General features: G+C 43.4%; 1 protein-coding gene across 1 annotated transcript; it reads left to right on the plus strand.

Moving 5' to 3' along the window:
• The first annotated feature begins 675 nt into the window (after nucleotides 1-675).
• On the plus strand, nucleotides 676-24,604 carry LOC149304294 (hydroperoxide isomerase ALOXE3-like). Its single transcript, XM_089479717.1, has 14 exons — nucleotides 676-837; nucleotides 3,890-4,094; nucleotides 8,245-8,329; nucleotides 9,047-9,169; nucleotides 9,758-9,861; nucleotides 12,316-12,488; nucleotides 13,291-13,434; nucleotides 14,254-14,457; nucleotides 16,063-16,149; nucleotides 18,689-18,858; nucleotides 19,305-19,426; nucleotides 20,898-20,998; nucleotides 23,224-23,394; nucleotides 24,425-24,604. Exons 1-14 carry the CDS (start codon nucleotides 676-678, stop codon nucleotides 24,602-24,604), a joined length of 2,031 nt encoding a protein of 676 aa, XP_089335843.1.
• The last annotated feature ends 1,895 nt before the right edge of the window (nucleotides 24,605-26,499 follow it).

Genomic DNA, 26,499 nt, shown 5'->3' on the forward strand with positions numbered 1-26,499 from the left:
GACCACAGAGTTGCACTGCTGGAGGACCTAGAGATTCCTAGAGAGATGTTCTCTCAGGTAAAAAAACATGGTCGCTTTTTAGTTGTGGTTTTCTCATTTTCACGGTAGTCCTGTGCCCCTAACACCAGCGAATGTGGAAGGCCCACTGTAATGCCATTTGATACCATATCAAGTGCTGTAGCTCCATCCTATGGAATCCTGGGATTTAGGCCTTTTGCCTTCTATGCCAACTAGTATCGGTGCCTTGCAAAACTACAAATCCAAGGATTCTGTAGGATGGAGCCATGGCAATCAAATTGGGTTATCTCTGCAGTGTAGATGCACCCTTAGCTTCCCATCAATTGAGCCATCGCTGTTCTGCCGGGAAGCTGTCTTGAACACTTGACCTTCCAACCTAGCTGGAAAACGCACCAGGAATATCATGCTTCCCTGTCTACCTGCGTGGATTCCCACCTGTCTCACCCTCCAGGTGTGTAGGAGTTGGGAGGAGCCTTTTCTCAGAACCTCATGATGACAACCTGAGTCTCCTGCCTGCCTCAACCCTCCTGGGCAGAGCAGTGGGTGAACAGGCTTGGCCTGTCCCCTTTATATAGACAGATTCCCAGTAGGAGACAGAAGAAAACACCAAATACCCTCTTTTGGGTTCTTCCCCTTCCAAGGGTGCCACAGAGTACCATGGCGGCAGCTTCGGTGGCCACCTACAAAATCCGTGTGGCTACTGGCAACTACTTGTGCGGAGGGACCATGGACTCCATTTCCATCACTTTGGTGGGATCTCAAGGAGAAAGTGCCAAGTTCTCTCTGGACAAATGCGGCCGAGATTTCTCTCCAGGAGAGGTAAGTCCTTTGGAACTGGGAAACAGAATTTTTTTTGTTCCGTACGGAATCAGATCTTCTCTGGGATGCCATATCCCAGAATCCACTGCCCATGATGGCTGGGGGATTCTGGTGAAACAGGAAAAATTCAAAGGCAGGAATCCCTCATAAGCAGATCCAGGATGAACCAAGGATTTTATTGCATATGTAAAACGCAGCCTTGGGATTCATCCCAAACAGGCTGCGCAAAGCAAAAGACTCCCAGACTTAATCTTTTATAGGAGGTTTGATAGCAATAACATGAAACAGATGTTGACATCTCAGATGCCTTGTAAACACTTTCAGCAGTTACAAGGAAAGCGGAACAGAAACTTGTTGCAAAAACCTCTAGCCTGGTGATGTTTACCAAGCTTGCTTAAGCAAGCATTCGTTGGCAGAAACAGAGAAGCAGAACTTACTTGTTAACTTTTGCAAGAGTCATTTAGCTGAAGCCCCATGTATCTATCTAGCCTTACCCTAAATTGCAGTCATAGACAATCATAGTCAAAGCAGTATAAACCTTCAATTTTCCCTTATCACTGGGACTTGTAGTCCCAAAGAGTCATTTATCCAGCCTCCTCCTCAAAAACTAGCCAATTCCTACCCTGCAAAGAACAAAACAATAATTGCTACTTGCAACTGTCATAAAGGAGAAAGGAGTTCCACCCACCTTCCTCAGTTTTGCTATTTGCAAATGATGTGGCAAAATCATTTATTTTCATTCTTTAGGACAATTACATATGCCATCTCTTTCAAGGCGCGATGGATTAACCACATTAAAACCATTAAATACATAGGTTAAAACTATTCAAGCAAATGGAAAACGTCCCTGTAAGTAATGTAATAATTACAGTTTTTTAAAAGAATGGGAAAATGTAATTAAATTTTACTGATTTTAAAATTGCAATTGGACTCGAACAATTTGTGGGGAGTTCAGCCCACCTTTCGGAATGAGTTCCATCTTGCGGGGTTGACTGATGGTGTTGGATTTTATTTTATTTATTTTTCCCTAATCTATTTTAATGTGGCTTTTTGATCAACGCAAGAGAAGTAACCCAAGTGATAAATGCATGCCAGAGATGAAGCAAGGATACTGTATCAGTCTGCAATGAGTGGTTTCTGCCAGCGGAGCCTTGGTGTGAAATCAAAGGATAATGTATTCTCACCACGTCCCTGTGTTCATCTCTCACATGTCAAGGATGGCTGTGATAAATTGGCAAGACATCTGTGATGTTGCATTGTCATCTCTCCCTCAAGCCCTCAGAGGAGAAGGCCACAATACTCCAAAGCAAAATACAGATCCATTAGATTGCAAAACGACATTATGAGATTAAACATTAATCTGATGACGGCTGAACCCTTGCCAGCAATGCAACCTATAACAGAAAAAAGGCTCTAATAAATGCCGGGATCTTATTTCTTATGTACCAAAGGAAATTCCAGCAGGTTAAAAACATGTATCTGTAGCTATTTCATTCATTTTTCTCTGAATCGCAAAAGCAACCTTCCAACACCATCGCTACCCATTTTGACAACAAGCCAGTGAAGTGGGAAAGATTGAGGCTGCATCTGCATTACAGAAATAATGCAGTTTGATACCGCTTTAACTGCCATGGCTCCATGCTGTGCAATCCTGGGATTTGTGGTTTTGTGACATACAGTCATCTCTCCATATCCACAGATTTTTTTTTATCCATGTATTTAAACATCCATGAATTGGAAATATTCCCCAAGAATATGTATTCCAAAAATCAAAACTTGGTCTGGCTATTTTATATAAAGGACACCATTTTATTATGCCATTGTATTCAATGGGGCCATAGCATTTTGCTATCCACGCGGGGTCTTGAAAACAAACTCCAGCGTATACCAAGGGTCCATCTATTTAGCCTTCTTTATCAGAGAGCTCTGGTCCCACAACAAACTATAAATCCCAGGAATTGCACTGCGTGGAGCCATGGCATATAAAGCAGTGACAAACTGCATTAATTCTGCAGTGCAGATGCAGCCTGAGAATGAGTATAAGCACATCTGCAACATACATTTATACTCATATGACATATCCTCCAACATTTCACAGATGAAAATCAGGACATGTGAGGCCAAGCAATGTCAGTGTGTGGTCCAGATGGTGGAAGTTGTCAATGAGTATTTAGCAGTTTGTTTTTGCTTGAGTTGACTGGGAAGGGCAAGATGGAGTTAATGGAGTACAAACCACTTCTGGACTTTGAACTCAGTTTGCAGCAACTGAAGTAAACTGAGGACAAAGGGGAAAGAACAGAGGAGGAGAGAGAAGTTGGGACATTTCAACAGCAGCTGCAAAAATGGATGGCAGAGGATTAATCAGGACTGTCTCTGCAAAATCAGGACTGGTATGCATGGGACAGCATTTCACCTGCATACGGCATCCTAAGGAATGTTGGGGTCTGTAGTTTGCGGAAGTACATGGAATCCTCTGCCTGAGAAGAATAGTTCCTAAACTACAGTTCCTAAGGCAGCTTAAGAAGAGGGATTGATAATTAATTCAGACTACTTTGGGAGCTCTAGTTTAGGGAGGTGTACAAAAGTAGCGGTTCTTAGACCCTAACCTTCCAGATTTTTTGGAGTTCAACTCCCAGAATCCATAGGCATATGGCCAAAGCTCAAGAATCTTAGGTGTTGAAGTCCCAGTTTTCTGGAGAACCAGTTTGATGAGAGGCAGAGCTCTCTGTACCAGAAGATCTCTAAATCAAACTACAAATCCCAGGATTCCTTAGGCGTCACCCATGACTTTTCCAGTGGGGTCAAACTGATCTAACTGTGTAATTTATATAAAATCAATGACCGATCCACTCATTGGGTTTTATAGCTTGCATCTCCACAAATGGGAATCATGCAGCACTCCTGATTTTGTTGGACTGGGCTCCCATCATCCTCAGACAGCATAGCCAGGGATGCTGGGAGTTGCAGTCTCGCAGCATCATACGATCGTAAGGATTAGCTATTCCTCTGGTTTTATTGCTAAAAAAATCCCCTTTCCCTTTCCATTTTCCAGGTAGATGAATACAAGGTCGACAGCCAGCAAGTCTTGGGCCCCATCCTGCTGGTCCGGCTGCACAAGGAACGCTATGGCGCTTTTCCGCAAACCAACTGGAATTGCAGCTTCGTCGAAGTGACGGCGCCTCAGGGGCAGGTGTACCGTTTCCCTTGCTACCAATGGATTGTGGGATACCAGACCATAGAGCTAAGAGAAGGGGCAGGTGAGAGGCCTGCCACACTCCTCCAAAAAACTGAATTCTCCTCCCATGCCCTCTCATACAGTTGCACCTCTCCAGGCTGTTTAACCCTAGACATAGGTCTCATCTGCACTGCAGAAATAATCCAGTGTGACACCACTTTAACTGCCATGGCTCCATGTGATGGAATCTTGACTATGACTGCTGCCACACTACAAAATCCAGGCAGTTTGATACTGCTTTAATTGCCCTGGCTTAATGCTATGGAATCCCAGGATTTATATTTTTATGAGATATTTAGCCTCCTCTATGATAGAGCTCTGGTGACACAACAAACTAAAAATCCCAGGATTCCATAGCATGGAGCCATGACAGTTAAAGCGGTTTCAAAGTGCCTGAATTTTGTAGTATGGCAGCAGGCAAGCAAGTCCAGGTTTCCCATTTCTCCATTCCTGGTCACTGATACTGGATATTTTGCTATCACTGGCGAAAAATTGCAAGGAAATTAAGGAAATGATGCTGTTTGACACCGCTTTAACTGCCATGGCTTGATGCTATGGAATCCTGGGGTTTGTAGTTTGCTGTGGCACCAGAGTTCTCTGACAAAGAAGGCTAAATAGCTCACAAAACTACAAATCCCAAAATCCCATAGCATCGAGCCATGATAGTTAAAGTGGTATTAAATTGCATTGTTTCTGCAGTGCAGATAAGACCAAGGTTGAGGTCTGGGAGACACTCCTACAATATTTGAAGGACACCATATAATCATAGATTCATAGGAGTTTCTCATACTGGGGTTGGGCTGATTTCGGCATTAAAGAGAGATTAAAGCACATTTAAAGCATCCCGCAAATAAAGCAAAAATGGCGAGTAATTGCGCGAATGATTTTCACACACAATTGAGCAAATAAAGCGATATCAGAAATGCATTGTCGCTGAAATCCCAAAAGTAAAAAGATGTGCATTAATGCTTCTTTGTGACCACTTTAATGGCGGGTTTTGTGCAATTTTGTGTGAAATCGTTATGCATAATTACACGATTTTTCTGGGATATTCTTGGGATAAACTCCCAATCTCCTTTGTTTGATAAACTCCAGAAAGCACCCAAGTAACAGGAAGTCATAGTCCAAATTTTATTCCATGTCGGGGGGGGGGGGGGGTTGATTTCTAAAATGATGGAGGGAAGAAAATGTGCCCAAATTGCCTTGCACATCCCCAGGAAATATTAAGTGGCATTCTGGGGCAAAAAAATAAATAAATAGAATTTTATTTATTTGTTCATTTAAATTGGGGCTAAAAAAGGGCTCTGGGGCCATATGTGACCCACAGTTTGCACTTTCCCCGTTATAGAGAGAAACAGGGTTGCATCTACGGTATATAAATAGTGCAGTGAGACACCATTTTAAGTGTTTTCACCCCATCCTGGGATTTGTAGTTTAACAAGGTCTTTAGCCTGCTCTGCCAAAATGTGCTGGTGCCTCACCAAACTACAGATCCCAGGATTCTGTAGGATGGAGCCATGGTAGTGAAAGGCGTGCCAAACTGCATTATTTCTACAGTGTAGATGCTCCTAAGGAAGGATACACAGGCAGGAAGGTTCTGCTCAGTCTCTGCACCTGAACCGCTGCCCAAAGCCTTCACATCCCTTCCATCGGTATGACTCATTCCTGCTATTATTCAACACGGTTTTGCTAGCTTTGTTGGCTCTGCAGCTATTTGTTCTCAGATGATTTAAAGGCTGAACGGTTGTTTGTTCTTTGCATTCAAGAAACGCAGGGGAAGCATAATTCTCCTATTTTCCCCAACACATTTCTCAGCAGCCGCAGTGCAGAGAACCACAGGCTGTTTGCTCTTTCTGCTGTGGGTTGTAATAAGACACACACGCTACAGGCCTAAGGACAGCTCTCCCTCCACATCCATGGATTTTTTTTATCCACAGATTCAAGCATCCACAGCTTGAAAATATTCCAAGAATATATATAAATTCCAAACAGCAAAACATGGTTTTGCCATTTTATATAAGGGACACCATTTGACTTTGCCCCTGTATTTAATGGGACTTGAATATACATGGATTTTAGTATCCATTGGGTTGGGGGGGGGGGGGGGAGAGGCTGGTACCAAACCTGATCCAGTCCAACCCCATTCTGCCATGCAGGAAATCTCAGTCAAAGCACTGCTAACAGATGGCCATCCAGCCTCTGTTTAACCATCAGAAAGCAAACGTGTCACCGTCTCTGCCATCCATGGGGACAATTTTTGGATTTTGGAATATTCTGGAGTTTGGAATTGCGGATAAGGGAGATACAACCTGTAGTGATGTATACTAAAGGAATAAAAACAGGCAGAGGTGCCTAGCAAACCCTCATAAAACCAGAAAACTGGCAGCTGATGGCTTCTATCTCAGTGGGGTGATAAATCCACTCTGGATTCTAGTCCAAACTGTAAAGAAGGTTTCTAACGTGCTGATGTTGGGGATGTTGTTCACCAGCTTTACACTAGACCCGGGGCTTGAGAATGTTATCTTTATTTTGGACTACAGCTTCCAATATCCCCCAGCCTGCCTAACTTCTGGATTCTGGGATTTAGAGTTGAAGAAGTGACCTCTCCAGGCTAAACGTCTAACATGCAGCAACAGGAAAACAGAACCCCAAAGAATTACTCATGTACAATGCTGGGCAACTGAATGGAGAATATTGGAAGTTGTAATCCAAAAAGGAACTTTTGCCAGCTCTGCAACAAATGCTCCCACACCAAACAGAATTGCTATTCCTTTTTGTGCTTTTGAATTTGCTGCAGGCAGAAATCCACCTGCAGACAAATGTTGCTACCTTGACAGACAAAGCTTCCCCAATTCAATTCCTGCCTCTTCGGCATCAGCTTTTCCAGAACACAGTGGGATATTATAAAAAGGATGCTACTGCCCAGAAGCTGGTCCAGGATTTTATTTATGTTGCAAAGCAGGAATGGGAACACTGCCCTCCAGATGTGGTTGGACTGCATGTCCCATCACCCATAGGCAGCCTATCCAAAGAAAAGGAATGCTCAGTGTTGCAGTCCTACAATATCTGAAGGACCCCATACAATCATAGAATCATAGAGCTGGAAAGGATCACAAGGGCCATCTTTGCCATGCAGGAATACACAGCTAAAGCCCTCCTGATAGATGTCCATCCAACCTCAGTTTAAAGACCTCCAAAGAAGGACAGTCCACCGCCCTCCAAGACCACCCTATTTCACTAATATACAGCCCTCACAGTAAACATGTCCTTCCTAATGTTTACATGGAATCTCTTTTCTTGTAACTTGAATCTGTTGATTCATGTTCTACTCTCTGAGCATCAGAAAACCAGCTTGCTCCATCCTCAATATGACATCCCTTCAAATATTTACAGATGGTTATCAAGTCTTAACCTTCTCTTCTCCAGGCCATTTTTCATAGTTCCTGATGGTTTCCAGACCTTTCAACCTTTTGGTTTCCCTCCTCTGGACTGGCTCCAGCTTGTCAATATCCTTCTTGAATTGTGATGTCCAGAAATGGACACAGCACTCCAGGCAAAGTCTGATCAATTTCATACACAGCCAGCCAGCCCCCCCCCCCCCCAAAGCCAGCTTTTCAGGCCGGTCTCTACAGGGCCTAGCACTGCTGTGCCTTTGAATTCTGTCCTCTGGAGTGTTAGTGTTGTTTTTGTTGTGGGGTGCTTTCAAGTCATTTATGACTTATGGCAACCCTAAGGCAAACCTATCATAGAGTTTTGTTGGCATAATGTTCAGCAAGGGTTTGCTCTTGCCTTTCTCTGGGGCTGCAAAAATGTGATTTTCCTAACATGCCTAGTAGTCGAAGGCTTTCATGACCGGCATCCATAGTTTTTTGTGGGTTTTTCGGAGCTAGAACATGGCCACATAGCTCGGAAAACCCCCACAAAAAACACCTAGTAGGTTTCCATGGCCAAGGGGGGAGTTGAACCCTGGTCTCCTGGTGTCCTAGACTCTTAGACCATTACACCATGCCATCTCTGGGGAGTATTAGCTATCCCTCTTAATATTTCTCATTCCTGTTGTAATGGTTACAATGACAAATTACACACACATTGGGTAAAGGCTGATTCAAAGGAAACCAGATCCTTATAGCATTCAACAAATCATTCCCTCTAATTTTCTCTCTTCCTTGCAGCCAGAACTATTTGCATGGATGCTGATAACCAGACGCTCTTACAACACCGTCAAAAGGAGCTGCAGGCAAAGCGGGAAGCCTACAGGTGAGGGCGTTGGACCATGGCTGCATCCACATTGCTTTAACTGCCATGGCTCAGTGCTATGGAATTTTGGGAATTGTAGCTTCTTGTGATACCAGAGTTCCACTCTGGTGCCATGACAGTTAAAGTGGAGTCAAACCAGATTATTTCTGCAGTATGGATGCAGCCTATGATAGTAACTTTTGCAGCAGTGACTACTGGCTTCTGATGACTCTGTGTGTGTGAATGTGTTCCAAGTTTTAGCTTGGACATTAAGAGAGCTAGCATCAGTCTTGGACTAAAACCTGGAGCAGGTTCACTGCCTCCACTGAAATTGCAGCCAACGTATGGCCATTGATGGCAAGTCCATCAGCCAGGACTTTAAAGTGGCCCTTGTGGCAAGATCTCCATGGCATATTAACATACCCTTCTCTTGCACTGAGGTTTTTACAGGTTTTTACAGTTTAAATACACCCGTAGAAAGGCTCACATATTTGATAGCCCACAGCAATAGGGATTCTGGGAGATGTTATCCCCACCTCGAAGTAACTTTTCAGAGCTCTGGTTAAATCAGGGAAATTGTGCGATTTCTTTCGATCGGCACACACACCCTGTGTCTGCATTTTGCACACTTCCTGAGAGTGAAACAAGATATTCCCAGCTGGCATGCATCGAAAAGTGCAAAAAGGTTACTCACCTTGCAGGAATTTATGCCTCTTGTTTGTCTGTTTTCTGGTACAGGTATAAAGAATACCAGCCAGGGTGGCCCATGTGCCTGGATGCTGACATGGTGGACCACTTGCATCTGAACGATCGCTACTCGAGAACCAAGGAAAATGTTTTCCAGGTGCAGATGGTGGCTGCGTAAGTCCTAGCTGGGTGGGCATTTGTAGGGCCAAGAAATTACATTTCTTGGACTGTAATTCCCATTATTCACTGAGCTGCTTGGCCACTGGGAATGTGAGTTGGGAGAATCTGGGAATTATAATTCCCAAAAGTAACTTTTCCAAGGTCTGGGGTGGGGTGTGCTCATTTGAAGGAGAAGCAAAACATTTCCAAGTCATTGTGTGGTGGGGGGCGGGGGGGAGATGTTCATTTTGACCAGGTTTATCTGACTTTTTCTATCTGAGAAAGTGTCTTGCTCTCAAGAGGGGTTTTTCTGTGGGTGAATAGGAAGGCAATTCCGGTTGGAATAAATGGCGATATTGCAACATTCCTAGCCTTCTCAGCATTAGTAATCTATCTAGCCATATAGCAGGCGGAAACCCAACAGGCAAAATTTTCTTCCAATCATGCATTCCTCTAAGGTAGAGGAAAGTTATACCCATTGAATTTCTGCCAGCTCTAAAAAGCATAGTATGGGAGTGGCGTAAGGGGGAGGGAGTGGGAAACACAAGCAGCCCTTTATCTACACATTCAATATATAGTTTTATTTTTCTGTCTTGACAACAGTGAAGTTGAATTGAAGCTGAAGGGTTTGCTAGATTGCAAAAATTCTTGGAAGAAACTAGATGACATACGGATGGCTTTTTGGTTTTACCGATCCCCTGTTGCAGGTCAGTATTGTTGTCAGATAAATCAGATTAACTAATCTAGAATGATTCCACACACCTCATCATTAGTTTCCTTGGCAAGCCATCCTGTGTGGATTAGAAGCCTAACCATGCCTTAACAGTGCAATATGAGGTCTATTTAGTCAGCAGTTAGTCCCATTCACTGAATCCTAGAACCACAGAGCTGGAAGGGATCCCAAGGATCATCTATCCTAACCCTCTGCCAGTGCAACTAAAGCATTCATCTTTACCACCCTGATGTGGATGTATTGTTAATAGGCCTAAGAACCTTATCATGTGGAGGGACATATGTTGCCAGAATTTTGCCGAACTGTTTCAGAAGTGCAAAGGTGGGATCATCTATCATGTTTCTAAAATGTAATTGAGGCTTCCTGCTTTCCTTCCGTCGACGAAGTGTTCGTGGGGAAGCCATTTTTTGAATAACGGGAGATCTCATTATTCAAAATATGGCTTCTCCTGGCTTCCCCACAAAGGCTTGGGCGACGGAAGGAAAGTGGGAAGCCTCAATTACATTTTTGAAGCGCAATGAATGATCCCACCTTCATGCTTCTGAAACAGTTCAGCAACATTTTGGCAACCTAAGTCCCTCCATGTGATAAGGGCCTAAGAAGAGCTCAGAAACGTTCACCAGTATTCTAAATCAGCTATTTAGCTATGTATATGTAACTAAGGCCCGAGACAGATGGGCTGAAAGCGCCATGGTGGTGGCAATACTAGGGTTCCTGACTGCGCAGCAACTGCATGGTCTGAAACCCTAGTATGTAATGGCGGCGGCCTGATGACGGCATCCTGCCATTTTCACATAACGGATGCATAGTGTCCACATGTATTGGTATGTCCATTACATCATGAGTGAGCCATTGCCGCACTTGCAATGTAATCCGGGTGCCGGTAAAAGAACCCAAAAAAACCAGGTTCTTTTAACTCCTGAGAGTCGTTGTGTGGTCTAGCAGCTGCGGCGTCCCTCCAGAATTAAAATGGGCACCTGCAGACCACCATTTTCCATTTTCTATACCGGGCCTAAGTAACATCTTCTGGTGTATAACCTAAGGCCTTATCACATGAGAAAAGAAAGCCGAAACAGAGTGAGAGAGTCGGGGCTTTCTCCATGCCGCTCCGCATGCTGTTGTAACACTTCCAGTCTCCTTCTTGAGGTAGAAGATCATAAAAGTATGTCTTTTGTCACGCTATAAGAATCAGTTTGAGAAAAGGCATGCTTTTATGACCATCTCCCTCGGGAAGAGAACAGAAATGTTTTGATATCATGCCCCCAAGCCTACCTTAACAGCCAGCAGCCACATCTGTTCAACTGTCAACTGGGACACAAGGAGGGTGACATTTCCAGCCCCCCACCCCAACATCAGTGAGCAAGGGTGCAAGGAGGAGTTGCAATAGGGGTCCACCTACTCGCTGGTGGCAGGAGACTAGAAACATCATTCTCCTTGCAGCCTGATTGGCAACTAAACTGAACTTTTCTGCTCAATGTGGCTGCTAGCTCCTAGGGTGGGCTGGAGAGGCATTTACAATCATTGCAATAGTACCACAATCAATAATATGTAGTCTTACAAAAATATATACAGAGCAGATACAGATCTGTAACCCTTATCTCATGAGAAAAGAAAGGCAAAGAGCCAGAGAGTATCAACTTTCTCTGTTCCTCTCTATGTGCCGTCAAAATACTGTATTTCCATTCTCTTCCTGAGAGAGATGGTTGTAAAAGCATGACTTTTCTCAAAGTGATATTTTCCAGCACAACAAAAGACACATTTTTTGTGAATGAAGTGCTACAACAGCATCCAGAAAGGCACAGAGAAAGGCAATTTTCTCCTGTTCTGTTTTGGATTTTTTAAAATTGCGATACGAATCCATAACTGCACTACAGTGTCACTTTAGGGGGGGGGGGGAATTTGCAACCCCCAAAATGCCCTGGACAACATGGCCATCTTGGGGATTTGGGAAGCTGTAGTTCAACAGAATGTTATTTCTGAGCTCTGATTAAGCATCTATTGAAGAGCTGAGTGTGTTGGGACCATGCCTGTTTGACCTAAGTGTCCCTATTTATCAAGGCCAGAAGTACCTTTCCCCAAATTCTTTCCCCATCTGTTTCCTAATCTCTGTTTCTTTGATGCGCACACATAGCAAAGCATGCCACAGAGATGCCATGATTCTCTGGACTGTGGACGAAATCTTAGAATATGAAGGTAAACGCAGCATGTAGGCTCCTGAAAATCTCAGCATTTTCATTTAAAACAATCCAGTATGTTTCTAGTCCCTATGGCTTCAATATATAAGCAGTGTCTACTTTACAAAGAAAAAGGAGCTGAGGAGAAAATATACTGTTTTTCCCCTCATAAGAATGTTCCTCCCCTTCTTCATCCAAGAAGCAAAGTCTGTTTGCTCTTTGCTCTTTTTAATGCCATCTCTGTGTGTCTCCAGAGTATGTCAGCAGACACTGGGATGAAGATGCTTTCTTCGGCTACCAGTATCTCAATGGTGTGAACCCTGTTATCATCCAGAGGTGTGTCGAAGTGCCGGCCAAATTCCCTGTCACACACGAGATGGTGGCTGAGTCCTTGGGAAAGCACACAACATTGGACAATGAGCTCAAGGTGAGATGACAAACACAGACACTTGGTCTTCAACTAGACCCCATAAAACACAACTACAGAGCTCAAGAGGCAGTTACTTTAATACTTACTTGCTTCCTTGGGGGACCTCTTGGACTAACAGTCTTGTTGACCATTTTGGAATCTGAGACAAGAAATTCAAAATAGGGTCTCTCTTGCTTTCTCTTCCTTTATAAAAACGAGGGTTTTCCTTTGGTTGGGAACCCTCCTACACAAACCCCATTGACATGAATGACCCTTGCTCATTTTGGTGATGGCGGAGCATTCTGGAAAATTAGCCCCTATATACGAAATATATAGTGTCCTTCCCTCTGTGTCATCCAGTATTGACTTCCTCAGGATACATATCCAGGAGTATCTGTGTTGGCCATATAGCAAAGTACAATAATATCCAAAATCCACAAAGCAGTGATAACTGCATTTGGCCAAGCAAAATGCGCAAAATACATGTTGCAAGCTGTCAAACCCCCACCAGCTTCTTCATTGAAACTAACTGCCCAAAATACATTTAGCAAGCTTTTATGCATCTACACTATAGAAATAATGCAGCTTGACACTACTTTAAATGCTGTAGCTTTATCCTATGGAATCCTGGGAGTTATAGTTTCACAAGGTCTTTAGCCTTGTCTGCCTCACCAAACTACAAATCCCAAGATTCTGTAGGACAGAACCATGGCAGTTAAAGTGGTATGAAACTGCATTATTTCTGCAGTGTAGGTGCACTCCTAATACCCGCCACCCAGCCATATTAACATACCCTCCTCTTGCACTGCGGTTTTTACAGAAGGGTACCATCTTCCTTATAGACTGCTGGATTCTCGAAGGCGTCCCAGCTACAAAACTCAATGGATGTCTCCAGTATATCTCTGCTCCTCTCTGCCTCTTGCATCTTACTCGCCTGGGCGAAATGATCCCCATCGCCATCCAGGTAAGGTCTTTGTTTGGTTCAGGAATTCTCATGAGAACCAGAATCATCCTTTTTCATCCTTGCTGTTTCTAGGGATGTAGTTGTGAAACCCAAATATTCTTTTAGAGGCGTATATAAAAGTAACAAACAAAAATACAAATCAAGGGCCATCCAGTCCAGCTCTGTTCTGCCGTGCAGGAACACACAGTTTATGCTGCCTTTCTCCCAGAAAAGGACCCAAGGCAGCTCACAAATAAAACCATTTAAAAGCTTTACAATAATTTTTTTAAAAACTATCAAAGCACTCCCAACAGATGACTATCCAGCCTCTGCTGAGAAACTATCAAGAAAGAAGACTCCATCGCTCTCCCAGGCAGTGTCTTCCACTGTCAAACAGCTCTTACCCTCGGAAAGTTGTTCCAAATGTTGAGGTGGAATCTCTTTTCCTGTAGTTTGTACTTACTTTGTATTGTCTCCAATGGGACTTGGAACCTGATTTTGGGCTGCACTTTCATTTATAGTGGGCCCTTAGTATCCACTGGGGTTTGGTTACAAGACCCCCTGTGGATACCAAAATCCGTGGATGTTCAATCTCATTATATACAATGGCATAGTAAATTGGTGTCATTTAGAAAAATAGCCAAATCAAAGTTTGCTTTTTTGGAAATTATATCATTTTGGAATATTTTCAAGCTGTGGATGGTTGAATCCATAGATAAAAAATGCTGTACATGGATATGAAGGACCAGCTGTATTTTGTAACTCCTACAACAGGACTAGGAATTTGCTCTTTCAGAATGCAACAGAAAAAAGCTTAAGTAATCCTTTTTGTCTTTCCAGCTTACTCAGCAACCAGGACCAGAGAGCCCAATTTTCTTACCCACCGATTCGGAGTGGGATTGGGCATTGGCAAAGTTTTGGGTCCGCAACAGCACTTTTTACATCCACGAAGTCCTCACCCACTTGCTTTCCACACACCTGGTGGTGGAAGTCTTCATGTTAGCTACCCTCCATCACTTGCCAATGTGTCATCCAATCTACAAGGTATGTGGGAGGCATACGATGGTGGAAGGGACATTTTGGAAAGAACCAAATCTTCAACCTCTAGAGGTGGTCAGAGGTTTTGAAAATGCATGGAACAGAAGGAAGGAATGTGGGAGCTAGTCTACACGTAGGTGTATTATGCAGATTGGTGCACATTTTTGCACATTTACATTGAGGCTTAATTGTCTTCACTTTCCTGTGCAAATTTGCATCTATTCACCCTCCCTCTGCCAAAAATGCACAGACCTCCAAATCCATACAAAGCAAATGGATGGCCACACATGCAATAATGTGCATTTCTGCAGATTACTATTATTAATAATAACATTTATTTATAGAGCACTGTAAAGTTTGCACAGCACTTTACATAGTAGGGGGTCAACTAAAATAAGAAAAAGAATACAAACCTGCCAAGCAACATACAATCTAAAACAACATTACATGATTTAGAGGTTGTAAAGATTGGCATAGAGAGCCAGTGTGGAGGCAGAGTGGGGGCATGGCAATTGCACGCCAGCTGCCCTAGCTCCACTTCCACACCGGTGTGACGCCATCCAAGCAACCACATGGCGAGTGATGTCACGCTGCATCTTCGGCACATGTTTACATGTGCTGCGCCAAAGAAGCAGAGAAAAGCCACTGCTATGGCAGCTAGCACAACCTTTCCGTGGCGCAAAAATGAGCTGCTTTTTGAAGCTTCTTTTTGTGCTGCAGAAAGGCCAGATCGGGGCCGTGGTGTGCGATTCGGTGCTTCCAGGGGTGACACAGAGCGCCCCTTAGGGCTGTCTGTCAAGCCCCTAAAACATCTCTAAAATAATACTAACTAGTATAAAAACTGTGAAGCCTTTTGGTTTTTTGTGGGTTTTTTGGGCTCTGTGGCCATGTTCTAGAAAATTTTCTTCCTGACGTTTCGCCAGCATCTGTGGCTGGCATCTTCAGAGAATGCTTCAGAGAATGTGAAGCCTTTTCCCACAGAGTTTAAGGAGGCGTTTTTTGTTTGTTTATTTTTTTGCACAGGGAGGGAGTACAAAAAGCCCAAACTTGTACAAATAATTTGTGGCCAGATCACATTCTATTCAACTGGAATGAGGAGTAATTTCTTCATGTCCCCAAGACCAGTGTAAGGTGGCCGGGACCCTATAGCAGTTCCAAAAATAGCAGCAAGAGTTAGGGTTATTGTTGTTGTGGTTATATTTATATATATATATCCCACTTTCCCCCAAAATTGAGACACAAAGCAGCTTACAAATTTAAAAAAAAATACAATTAAAAGCATACCAAAGTGGGCATTAAAACAGAATTATACTGGTATAGTAGTAAAATAGATTTAAATGACGGGTTAGGGTTAGAAAAGTGATGATCTGGCCCTCCATATCATTGGCATGCAAGTTGATGGCAAAACCCCATTACTTCCCAACAAGGAATTTGAAAGTCTGTTCAGTCACTGCTGCTCATAGCAGCCTCTGAGAACGGCTTTTCCCATGTCTGTTGGGGATTTCTGGACAAAGATCTGGGGTATCGCTGCTCTCCTCACTTGCCACAGCTCCCTATTTGAGACCTTTTCTGACTTCATCTCTTTCTTTTCTATCCCGCATATGCATATAGATGCTAATTCCTCACTTCCGATATACGTTACACATCAATGTTCTTGGCCGGGTGAACCTCTTTGCCCCAGGAGGGCTCATAGAACAAGTAAGCATGTCACCTTTTATATGTTAACAGTCCTGATCCCAGGGACATATGGTTGCAAAAAGGGTTTGTTTGTGCAAACCGCTTCTGGGGGTTTTTGTGTGCAAAAAAGCAATATTTGTGCAGAGAAAACAGTGTTAGAATTGTGCATAAAACTGTTGCATTTTGCACCAAAAAAACCCAAAACCCAATAGCACCAAATTTTGCACAAAATAGTTTTCTGTGCATGTTTACACATTTTTATGATGCGTTGTATACTGTGTGTGTGTTGCTTTTGGTTTACAAAAAGAAAACTAGCTGTTTATGCAATGTTTTGTACAAAGTACAGTATTTTCTGCATACAATTGTAGCCACAAGTTGTTTACACAAAAATTTACACTATTTTCTGTACAGGGTTGTAGCTTTTTTTTTCTTTCTTTTTTTTTTTTTTGCACAAATTAATACTGGTTGCCTGCCTCAAATTTTGTACAAAAAACACTGCGCAAGTGTTGCATTATGCAAACAATTTTTTCCACATACAAATCTCAAAATAGGGGAAATAATTATGTGGACTGACAGAACTTATCTCTACCTTTCAGTCTTTCATGTTGCTGATGAGATAAAGGAGACGATTCTTTACATGCTCGGTAGTAATACAAACATGAGATGTGAGGGAAGATTGGCATTTACTAATAGAGATACAAGGCAAGATGAAAAAATCTTGATGCGCAGGAATGCTCAGGTCATAGCATGATGCACAAAGCCATGCAGCCCTTGGGAAGGAAAGCATTGCAATATGGTAGTACAGCAGAAGCAAGCATCCAGGTTCAGCTCCCAACACATTCAGTGTATGAGACTCAGGTAGCATTTGGTGGAAAAGACCATAGTCTTCCAGCGACCCAAGTGAGCTATTTCCAACCAGAGTGAACAACCAGAGTGCCTTCCCCTGAAGCTGAGAGAATGTGACTTGCCCAAGGGGTGTCATAACCGATATATGAATATATAAGGGTGAATGGGAAAACAACCTGGACTAGTATAAATCAACTTCCTTCCTTTGTTCTGCATTTATATCTTACCTTTCTTCCAGTGAGCGCAAAGTGGCACACATGGCTCTTGTGTCCTCCCTGCTTTATGATCACAACACCTTTGCAAAGGAACATGAATTGGAAGGGAACCCAGGGAGTTTGTGACAGAACATGGATTTAGTACAGTTGGCCCTCTGCATCCACAGGTTCAACCGTCCACAGGCTGAAAATATTCAAAAATAATATAAATTCCAAAAGGCAAGCCTTAGTTTTGCCATTTTATATAAGGGATGCCATTTCACTATGTCGTTGTATTTAATGGGACTTGAGCATCCACGGATTTTGGTATCCATTGGGAGTCTTGGAATCAAACCCCAGCGGATACTGTATTAGTATTTTATTATGTTTATTTCAGTCCTGCCTTTTCCCCAGGGACTCAAAATGGCTTACAACAAAATACATTGTTAAAAGTTCACAGGGTACAAAACTTAAAAACAAGATCAAACAATCAAAAAAATTTAAAACCAGATTAAATCATATATCATTAAACACACACACAAACACACGATCACAATAATGGGCAGGATCCAGCGGCAGGTGCACTGTTTAGGCGAGATGGGCTTTATATAGTTACTCGTCAGATGCCCATGGAAACAGAAGAGACTGTGTGTGTGTGTGTTGTGTGTCTTCAAGTCATTTCCGACTTATGGCCAACCTAAGGTGAACCGATCATGGAGTATTCATGGCAGGTTTTGTTCAGAGGAGATTTGCTATGGCCTTTCTCTGAGGCTGAGGGAGTGGGACTTGTCCAAAGTCATGCAGTGGGTTTCATAGCTGATGCAGAGAATAGGACCCTGAACAATGGATCCAAGCTCCAGGAAAAGAGATTCCACCTCTGTTCAACAGTGGAAGACACTCCTTCCTCAGAGTGTAGTGGAGTCTCCTCCTTTGGAGGTCTTTAAACAGAGGCTGGATGGCCATCTGTTGGGGATGCTTTGATTGAGAGTTCCTGCATGGCAGAAGGAGGTTGGACTGGATGGCCCTTGCGGTCTCTTCCAACTCTATGATTCTTGACAAGTTTTGTTGAGAGGAGGTTTGCCATTGCCTTCTGCTGAGATTCCACCTAAACTTTAGGAGGAACTTTCTGACAGTGAGAGCTGTTCGACAGAGGAGCACATTCCCTCTGAGAGTGGTGGAGTCCTTCTTTAGAGGTTTTTAAACAGAGGCTGGATGGCTATCTGTTGGGGATGCTTTGATCATGAGTTCCTGCATGGCAGAATGGGGTTGTACTTAATGGCCGTTGTGGTCTCTTCCAACTCTATGATTCTATAATTCTATAAATCACAACAGTCCCATAAGAAAAGTCCATATTACTGTCCCTAGATCAAGAAGATGCCAAGCATGTCCAAGGCACCTGGTGAGGCCAAGGCAGAGGGACCTCTTGTTGAATCCAGGGACTTCCAAAGCGCAGTGGATCACCCACTATGTTCAATTCATTCCATCCAGTGACCAGATGTGCCCCTTCTTCTTCTTCTTAGGCCACCGGCACGGGCTTCCATGGTGTCTCCCACTTGCTGGCCAAAGGTCTGTCAACCCTGACCTACTCCACCCTCTGCCTCCCTGATGACCTCCGGGACAGAGGAGTCGAATCGCTCCCCAACTACTATTACAAGGATGATGCTCTGAAGCTCTGGGAAGCCATTGAAAGGTAGGAGGAAGGATGCTCCAGGTTGCAGGAACTGGTGGGTGACGTTGGGTGACCATATAGAAAGTTTAAGGCCTGGCCTACCTGCTAGGGATTCTGGCAGGTGAAGAGGGTGACTTATAGCTCTCTGGGAATTGTAGTTTTTGAGCTATTTAGCCTTTTCTGTCCGAGTGCTCTGGTGCCACAACAAACTAAAATTTCCAGGATTCTATAAGATGGAGCCATGACAGTTAAAGTCATGTCAGACTGCATTATTTCTGCAGTGCCAGTGCAGCCACAGTAGTGTGTGTGTGTGTGTGTCTTTCAAGGCAGTGCTCTCATCCTGAGTTACCTCCTGAAAGCAGAGAAGGGGTTCTAGGCCTTGAGATCTGGGAAGCTGCTCCCCTGTGGGCCCTAACTAACTATGGTTTCTCGTTTCTCTTTTCCTCTCTTGTGCCATATTCTTGCAGCTTCGTATCTGGAATTGTAGCTCTCTACTACAGGAGTGACCACTCTGTGAAGGAAGACCCAGAGCTCCAGGCCTGGGTGGCAGAGATTTTTGACAAATGTTTCTTTGGGCGAGAGTCTTCCGGTAATGTCCATGTCCCTCAGCTTTACTGCTGCTTTCAATGAAAGGATTGTAGGATCCAGAAATCTCTCTCATCTTGGAGTTTATCAAATGGGAGGAATTTCTCTTAAATTCAAATGAAAAGAAAGTGGACCCAGAACGCATTCACTTAAAGTCACTAGTTTAGCGCAATTACGTGAATGTGCGTTGTGTTTAAACTGGCTTCCCATTGCCTGAAAATAACATGCCATTGCCCGAATTTGCGTGTGGCAGTCTACCACGCAATAACGTGAAACCACATGATTGTGTTCGGACTGACTTCCCATTGCCCGAATTTATGTGTAGTGGGTTATCACGCAATAACGTTAAACCCCATGATTGCATTCAGATTGCCATCAGATTATACTTCCAATTCTCCTTGTCTGATAAACTCCCTTCTCTAGTTGAGGAAGAGGGTGGTGGATGGGAGCCCCTTTGAGTCGTGATGCCAGATCTCACCATGCCCAGCTTAAGTCTCCAGATTTCATGGGGCAGCTTCAGATGGGAGGCAAGGGTGCAAGCTTGGTCTCTAGTTTCCATGTGGTCAGTTATGGGCAAGGCAAAGCTGCCACTATGCAAACACAGCTTGCTTCAATCTGTAAAGCTCAATTGACTTCAGTTCAAGTAGTTGCACTTGCAAAAATGCCAGTGGGTCTCTATGGCCTTATCTGCAAGGGCCAAATAAAACTTTCTCCCCACATCTTCTCTGCATGGAGGCCAGATGATACCTGGCCTAATCCTCAGTTCTGGTGCAAACAGTCCGGACAATGTCTGGCCAGTCCAGCACTGAACCTGCAGAATATCCCTTTTTAAATGATTTTTAAAAACTTGTGGGCCCCATGTAACAGGGGGATGTCAGGGCAGCTCTGGGGCCAGAATACCACAAGCTTCTCCCAGAGCATTCTGGCCCATGAGGACCCAAGCTATGTTTACTTACTGTATATACTCATCTATAAATCATCCCCGTGCATAAGGGAAGGGCAGGTTTGGGAGCCAAAATTATAGATTTTGCTATGACCCATGGATAAGTTGAGGGTAAAACTTAGGGGCATCTAACAAAGGGTCTAAAGGATGAAGCAAAGCAAAACAATGTCAAAGAGCTTACGAAATTCCATCAGACATAACTCTTTGTGCTTATTCTTAAGGATGGATGGATGAGAGAGTAGAGGGAACTGGTGATTCCAGGACAGATTATACGCTTGTTTTTCACCAGGGGATGGTTCCTTCTTTTAAATAAGAGTTATGGTACAGTACTTACATTGACCCGTGGATAAGTCGACTCAGGTTTTGGGGGTCAATTTTTTGACCTAAATTTCTAGACTTATACATGAGTATATATAGTGGTCGTCTTCGGCGGACATCACCAGGGCCTGGGATGACCCTGTCTCAGTGACCTTATCCCTTGAACAGAGTAACTTATTTTCCAATTTTTTTCCCATCCCTCCCTCCTTCCCAGGTTTCCCTTCACACCTGGAAACCATCAGCGAGCTCAGCAAGTATCTAACCATGGTGATCTTCACCAGCTCCATTCGCCACGCCAGCGTCAACAATGGCCAGGTTTGAGCACTTCATGATTCTTCTTCTAATTCCATCCATGGAGGACAACTTCACTCCCATAGAAAGGGGAGGAAAGGAATGGTTTGTTGCTGAACTAGCAAACATTGTCTTTTGTTTTGGACTGCAGCTTCCAGATTCCTCAAGGTAATATGGCTATGCTGGCTGGGGGATTCTTGGAGCTGTAGTCCAAAAACCACTGGCATTTGTAGTGCTCTGAGGAGTTTATCACAGAAGAGGGAATCGGCCAAATCCCATGCAGAAATGGGATTTAAATCTACAAATGCGGGATGGTTTTCAGACACATTGAGCATTAATCTGAAATTAACCCACACAGAAAGTGGACAAATCCCACAAAAGTGGGATTGTTTTCAGACACATGAGGGACTTTCACGATTTTCCCAAAAATAAAAAGCAGCTGATTTTGTCCTTCTGTGTGGGTTAATGTTGGATTAATGTTCAATGCCCCCGATGTGTCTAAAAATGTTCCCGCTTTTGCGGGATATTCCTGGAATTTAAATCCAGTTTCTGCACGGAATTTGGGCACTTAGCCTCCAGTGTGATAAACTGCTAAGATTACCCTGGCAAAGCGGCTTTTGGAATGGAGAGGGTATGGAAATTTGTGACAATAATGGATCAAGCACAGACATGCAAAGGAAGGAGCAAGCTTTTCCTGCTGAATTTCTACCATTTTAAAAAGCACAGCAATCTTTTATGGAAAGAAAGAAAGAAATCAGTACCTCCTCCCTTCCATCCAACATTCAAAATTGGTGGTTGTAGTAGCTTCTGCCTCCTTTGTCAATGAGGCAATAAATCTGCTCTGAGTTTGGGTTTGAACTGTAACAGGGATATCCAAGATGTTGATCCCATACTTAGGGATAGGGCTCAGCGCCTTAGACAGGCCCTTTGAATTATGAATTAAAATCCAGAACGGATATAGCGTTGCATTGATAGGAGCTTTTCCCATTGCACTCATTCCTTCTAGTGACGTCATTTGGAGTGTTCTGAAGTGTTCTGGGTTGGCATGGGCTGCATCTACACTGCAGAAATCATGGAGTTTGACACCACTTTAACTGCAATGGCTTAATTCTATGGAATACCAGGTTTTGTAGTTTTTTTATATATTTAGCTTTCCATGACAGAGAGCTCTGGTACCAAAACAAACTACAAATCCCAGGATGCCATGGGATAAAGCTATGGCAGTTAAAAAGGGGTGACAAACTGTGGTGCAGATGCAGCCATTGTCTCATGTTTTTGTAAATTAATTTTATCTGACATCACATGATATGGCACAGATTATAAATATTACCAATATTTTAATTTTAAAAATTGAAAAATAGATGATGTATATATTAGTGAAAATCACAATGCATCATGGTAGCAAAAGAAGCTTGCAGGAATGCTGACATTAATGCAGATACCTTTTTTAAATGCATTACATTTGAAGAAATTGCTTGCAAAAATATGCAGCCTCACGCCATGAGTCAGGCTGCATCTGCACTGCACATATAATATAGTTTGACACCACTTTAACTTCCATGGCTCAGTGCTTTGCAATCCTGAGATTTGTCATTTTGTGAGATATTTGACTTTCTTTGTCAGAGAACTCTTGTGCCACAACAAACTAGAATCCTGGATTCCATAGCACTGAGCCATGGCAGTTAAAGCAGTGTCAAACTATATTCATTCTGCAGTGCAGATACAGACCGAGACGAGTAGTTCCTAGACATGGATTCCTGAATCTTGTTCCCAGGAACTTTTGGCCTCCAGCCCATAGAATCCTGGGCTGTTTGGTCAAGATGCCCAAGGACTTCTGGGAGTTGAAGTCACAATAATAATAATAATAATAATAATAATAATAATAATAATAATAATAATAATAAGTTTTATTTATAGTCCGCTATTCCGCAATGATCATAATATAATATAATATAATATAATATAATATAATATAATATAATATAATATAATATAATAATATACAAAAATATCCCAGAACCAAAGACTATGAACTACCATCCAAAAAAAAAAAAATATTTGGAAGAGCTGTGGGTTGGAGTGGGTGGGTTGCATGCCGAAAGAACCGGGTCAAGTTTGTGGGGCATCATAAGAGCAGCTAGCATTCCCTTTCTTTGAGTTCAAAACCCACAAAAAACCTTTGGAAGGCATTTAAACATTTCTTAGTCTGCCTAAGGCCTTTTCTAACTTTCATTTCTACTCTTCTCCAGTTTGACTATGGGGCCTGGATGCCCAATTACCCTTCTTCTATGCGGAAGCCGCCCCCCAAATGCAAGGGCAGTGTAACTTTCAGGGACATCTTGGATACCTTGCCGGACGTCAGCACGACTTGTAGCACTTTGCTGATCCTTTGGCTTCTCAGCCGGGAACCAGGGGACAGGGTAAGAAGAAGGGTTTGACGCCAGCTCCTTATCTGAGGCACTGGGCACCAAATCTACATTACAATCCAAGAATAAAATGAAATAGGCCAGTATGGTGCAGTGATTCCCAAACTTTGGTAACCCAGATGTTTTAGACTTCAGGTCCAAGAATTCCTGACAGTTGGCCAAGCTGGCTGGCACATCTGGGAGCTGAAGTCCAAAATATCTGGAGTCCCAAGTTTGGTGTAGAGGTTACAGCCCTGAACTAGGACTAGAAAAACCTGGCTTTGAAGCCATGAAACTCAATGGGTAGCCTTGGGTTCCTTGCTATCTTTTGGCATGACCTACTTTACAAGATTATTGTACTGGTAAAAAAAAAAGCATCCCTCCTGGCCTTAGCGTAGATACTTTGAAAGGCTCAGCTCTCCAACTGATTCCCCGCTCAGCCATGAAACCCACTGGGTGACTTTGGGAAAGTCAAACTCTCTCGGCCTCAGGGGAAGACAATGGCAAACCTCCGCTGAGCAAATCTTGCCAAGAAAACTTTAGATAGGATTGCCTTAGGGTTGCCACATCGGAAACAACAACAACAACAACAGAGAAGGAGACTTCACCATCTCTCTAGGCAATGGGTTCCAGTGCCAAACCACTCGTGCCATCCTTCTAATGTCCTCCCCTTGGAGGATTTGGATAATGGGAAACAAGAATATTTTTAAAGGAGTGGCTGGTTATGGGGTCTCCCAAGGTTGCATGTAGCCCATAGGCTGCATTTTACCCACCCCAGATCTTGGGTTTTTGGACTCCAGCTCCATAATCCCCCAATGCTAGATGGATTCTGGGAGCTGTAGTATTCCCCACCCAACCCCAAAAAGGACCGTTCCTAAACTCTGCTCCTCAAGAGCGCTGTTCCATAGTATCTCCGGTCAGAAGTGTGGTTTCACTCATCCTTAGACATCTCTCCATCATGAAGGCTGCCCCACAGACCCCAAGGTCTGTTCTGATTCCTTGTAAGGTTGGGCCCTCACCATACTTTTCCCTCATCTCCTTCCAGAGACCTTTGGGTTGCTACCCTGATGAACATTTTACCGAGGAAAAAGCAAAACAAGTCATCTCCGCTTTCCAGAAACGCCTGGCCCAGATCACCAAGGAAACTGAGGAGAGAAACAAGCGCCTCCTGCTGCCGTACCATTATCTCAGCCCCCCTGAAATAGAGAACAGCACCTCCATCTAAAGGATGTCTCCTGGCCTTCTTCTAGCATGACTCCACTTCTCCTGTGAAGAAATTCTTTGACTGAAAGGAGTTACTCAAATGTCAAAACCGGAGGCAAGAGGGCATTATGGATCCACCTCGTCCCACAAGCACTGATAGGAACTGGTCCAGACATTAGTTTGTTTGCTGTGCTCCAGTTGTTTAGACTGAGATGGACCTTGGCTTGACTATATTTTGAAAAACTGACTGATGAAAACATAAATTTCAGCAGCAGAGAGAAAATCCATTTCTGGAAAACTAAAAAGGGCAGATCTTTAGTTTGTGTCCCTTTGTGTTACCACAGTCATATGTTTACAGCACCAGAAATGATGCCGTTGTAGGACCTGCTGATGTAAGCTAAGTAACGTTCAGAGATAAATGTTGTGACCTTATGCACATAAGATCCATTGAACTCAATGGGATTTAGTTTTGAGTAGCCATGTGTAGGGTTGAATAATAATAATAATAATAATATGCCTAGAAGTTTTTTTTTTTTTAGAAGAAATGCCCCTTCAAGTGAAAGAATTCAAAGATATATAGCCATGTTGGTCTGTAGATTCAGTATGTAGATAGATCTTGTAGCACCTTTGAGACTCACTGAATAAAGAAGTTGGCAGCATGAGCTTTCATAGACTAAAGTCTACTACTTCCTCACTAAGTGCATCACTAAATGCTTTAGTTCAGTTAGTCACAAAGGTGCTACAAGATCTCTCCACATACTCCTTCAAGTGAAGAAAGATGTCTGTTTGTCATTGCATGTGCTTTCCTCTCTCTTATATGCTTCATATGCTTTGCTTTGTGATTAGTTTTCAAGTCTGATTGACAAGGAGCACGTCTCTGTGGAAATCCCATTGAGGGAATCAAAAATGGTTTTAGCCCATGAAGCAACACATTGCATTTAATGTCTGGTTTGTCGCTTCCATAAACTCCCTTGGTATCCTGTGGCAACTGTCTCTAGTCCAGTCCCGTTCCTACAGGGAGATATTGGCTAAGAACCTGTATGAATGCTGGTGGAGCATAAATCTCTGCCAAAATTAGCTGGTGAATCTTTCACTTCCATCTGGCGCATGTCCCAACTTGTGGCACCAAGAGCACAACTGTGTAATAAATCAGGGGCTTGTAAAAATGCCTGGCACCATCCAGCTGTCAGTTTGCAGATGTAAAATAAGAACCCTTGCTCTCCTAAACCAAGATAATCTTCCAGCTGGTGGCACTACAGAAGGGGAAAAGGCAGTCAGCCTTCTTCTTTCTTGGCTGCAACTGCAGTCCTATCATGACCAGGATCCCCCCTCCTACCAGAGCTGGCTATGCGGGTACATGCTGATGCCATTTCACACTGTGGATATGTACCCTTTTTGATGAACATTTCAAACCATTTCAAACTGAATGATTTACTCCTGAGAGTCGGAAGCAACTTGACAACGCACAGTGCTATTTTCCAAGAGAGGAACATGGTCAGGGTGCTGCCCTCCATAACTCCTGATACCAGAGGCAATATGCCTCACTCTATCCAATGTTAGGGCCCACATGTCCCAGGGCAAAGAATGATCGACTCTCCTTTGTACTCAAGATCCTACAACAAGAAGACAGAGCATAATTTGAACTCATGGAGGTACACAGCAATTGTGCAACACTGCCTCATTAGTGAATTGGGATATTGTGCAACTCTCATGTGCCCCTGCAGGTGGAATGTGCATCCATGGGCAATGGTACAAAAATATGCATGGGCCACTATGCTCAGTGGCATCATATGTGCCATGCTGCACTAGACAAAAATGCCCAGCCTCTTCCTTAGGAGAATTTATACATGTGTAAGACATCAACAGGAGTCCAGATTTTTATCAGCTGTTTTTCCAAGCCACTGCTGTTTTGTTCAA

The sequence above is a fragment of the Sceloporus occidentalis genome, unplaced genomic scaffold, assembly GCF_023333645.1.
Source record: "Sceloporus occidentalis isolate IW3139 unplaced genomic scaffold, rSceOcc1.0.p SCAF_14, whole genome shotgun sequence".
Lineage (NCBI taxonomy): Eukaryota > Metazoa > Chordata > Lepidosauria > Squamata > Phrynosomatidae > Sceloporus > Sceloporus occidentalis.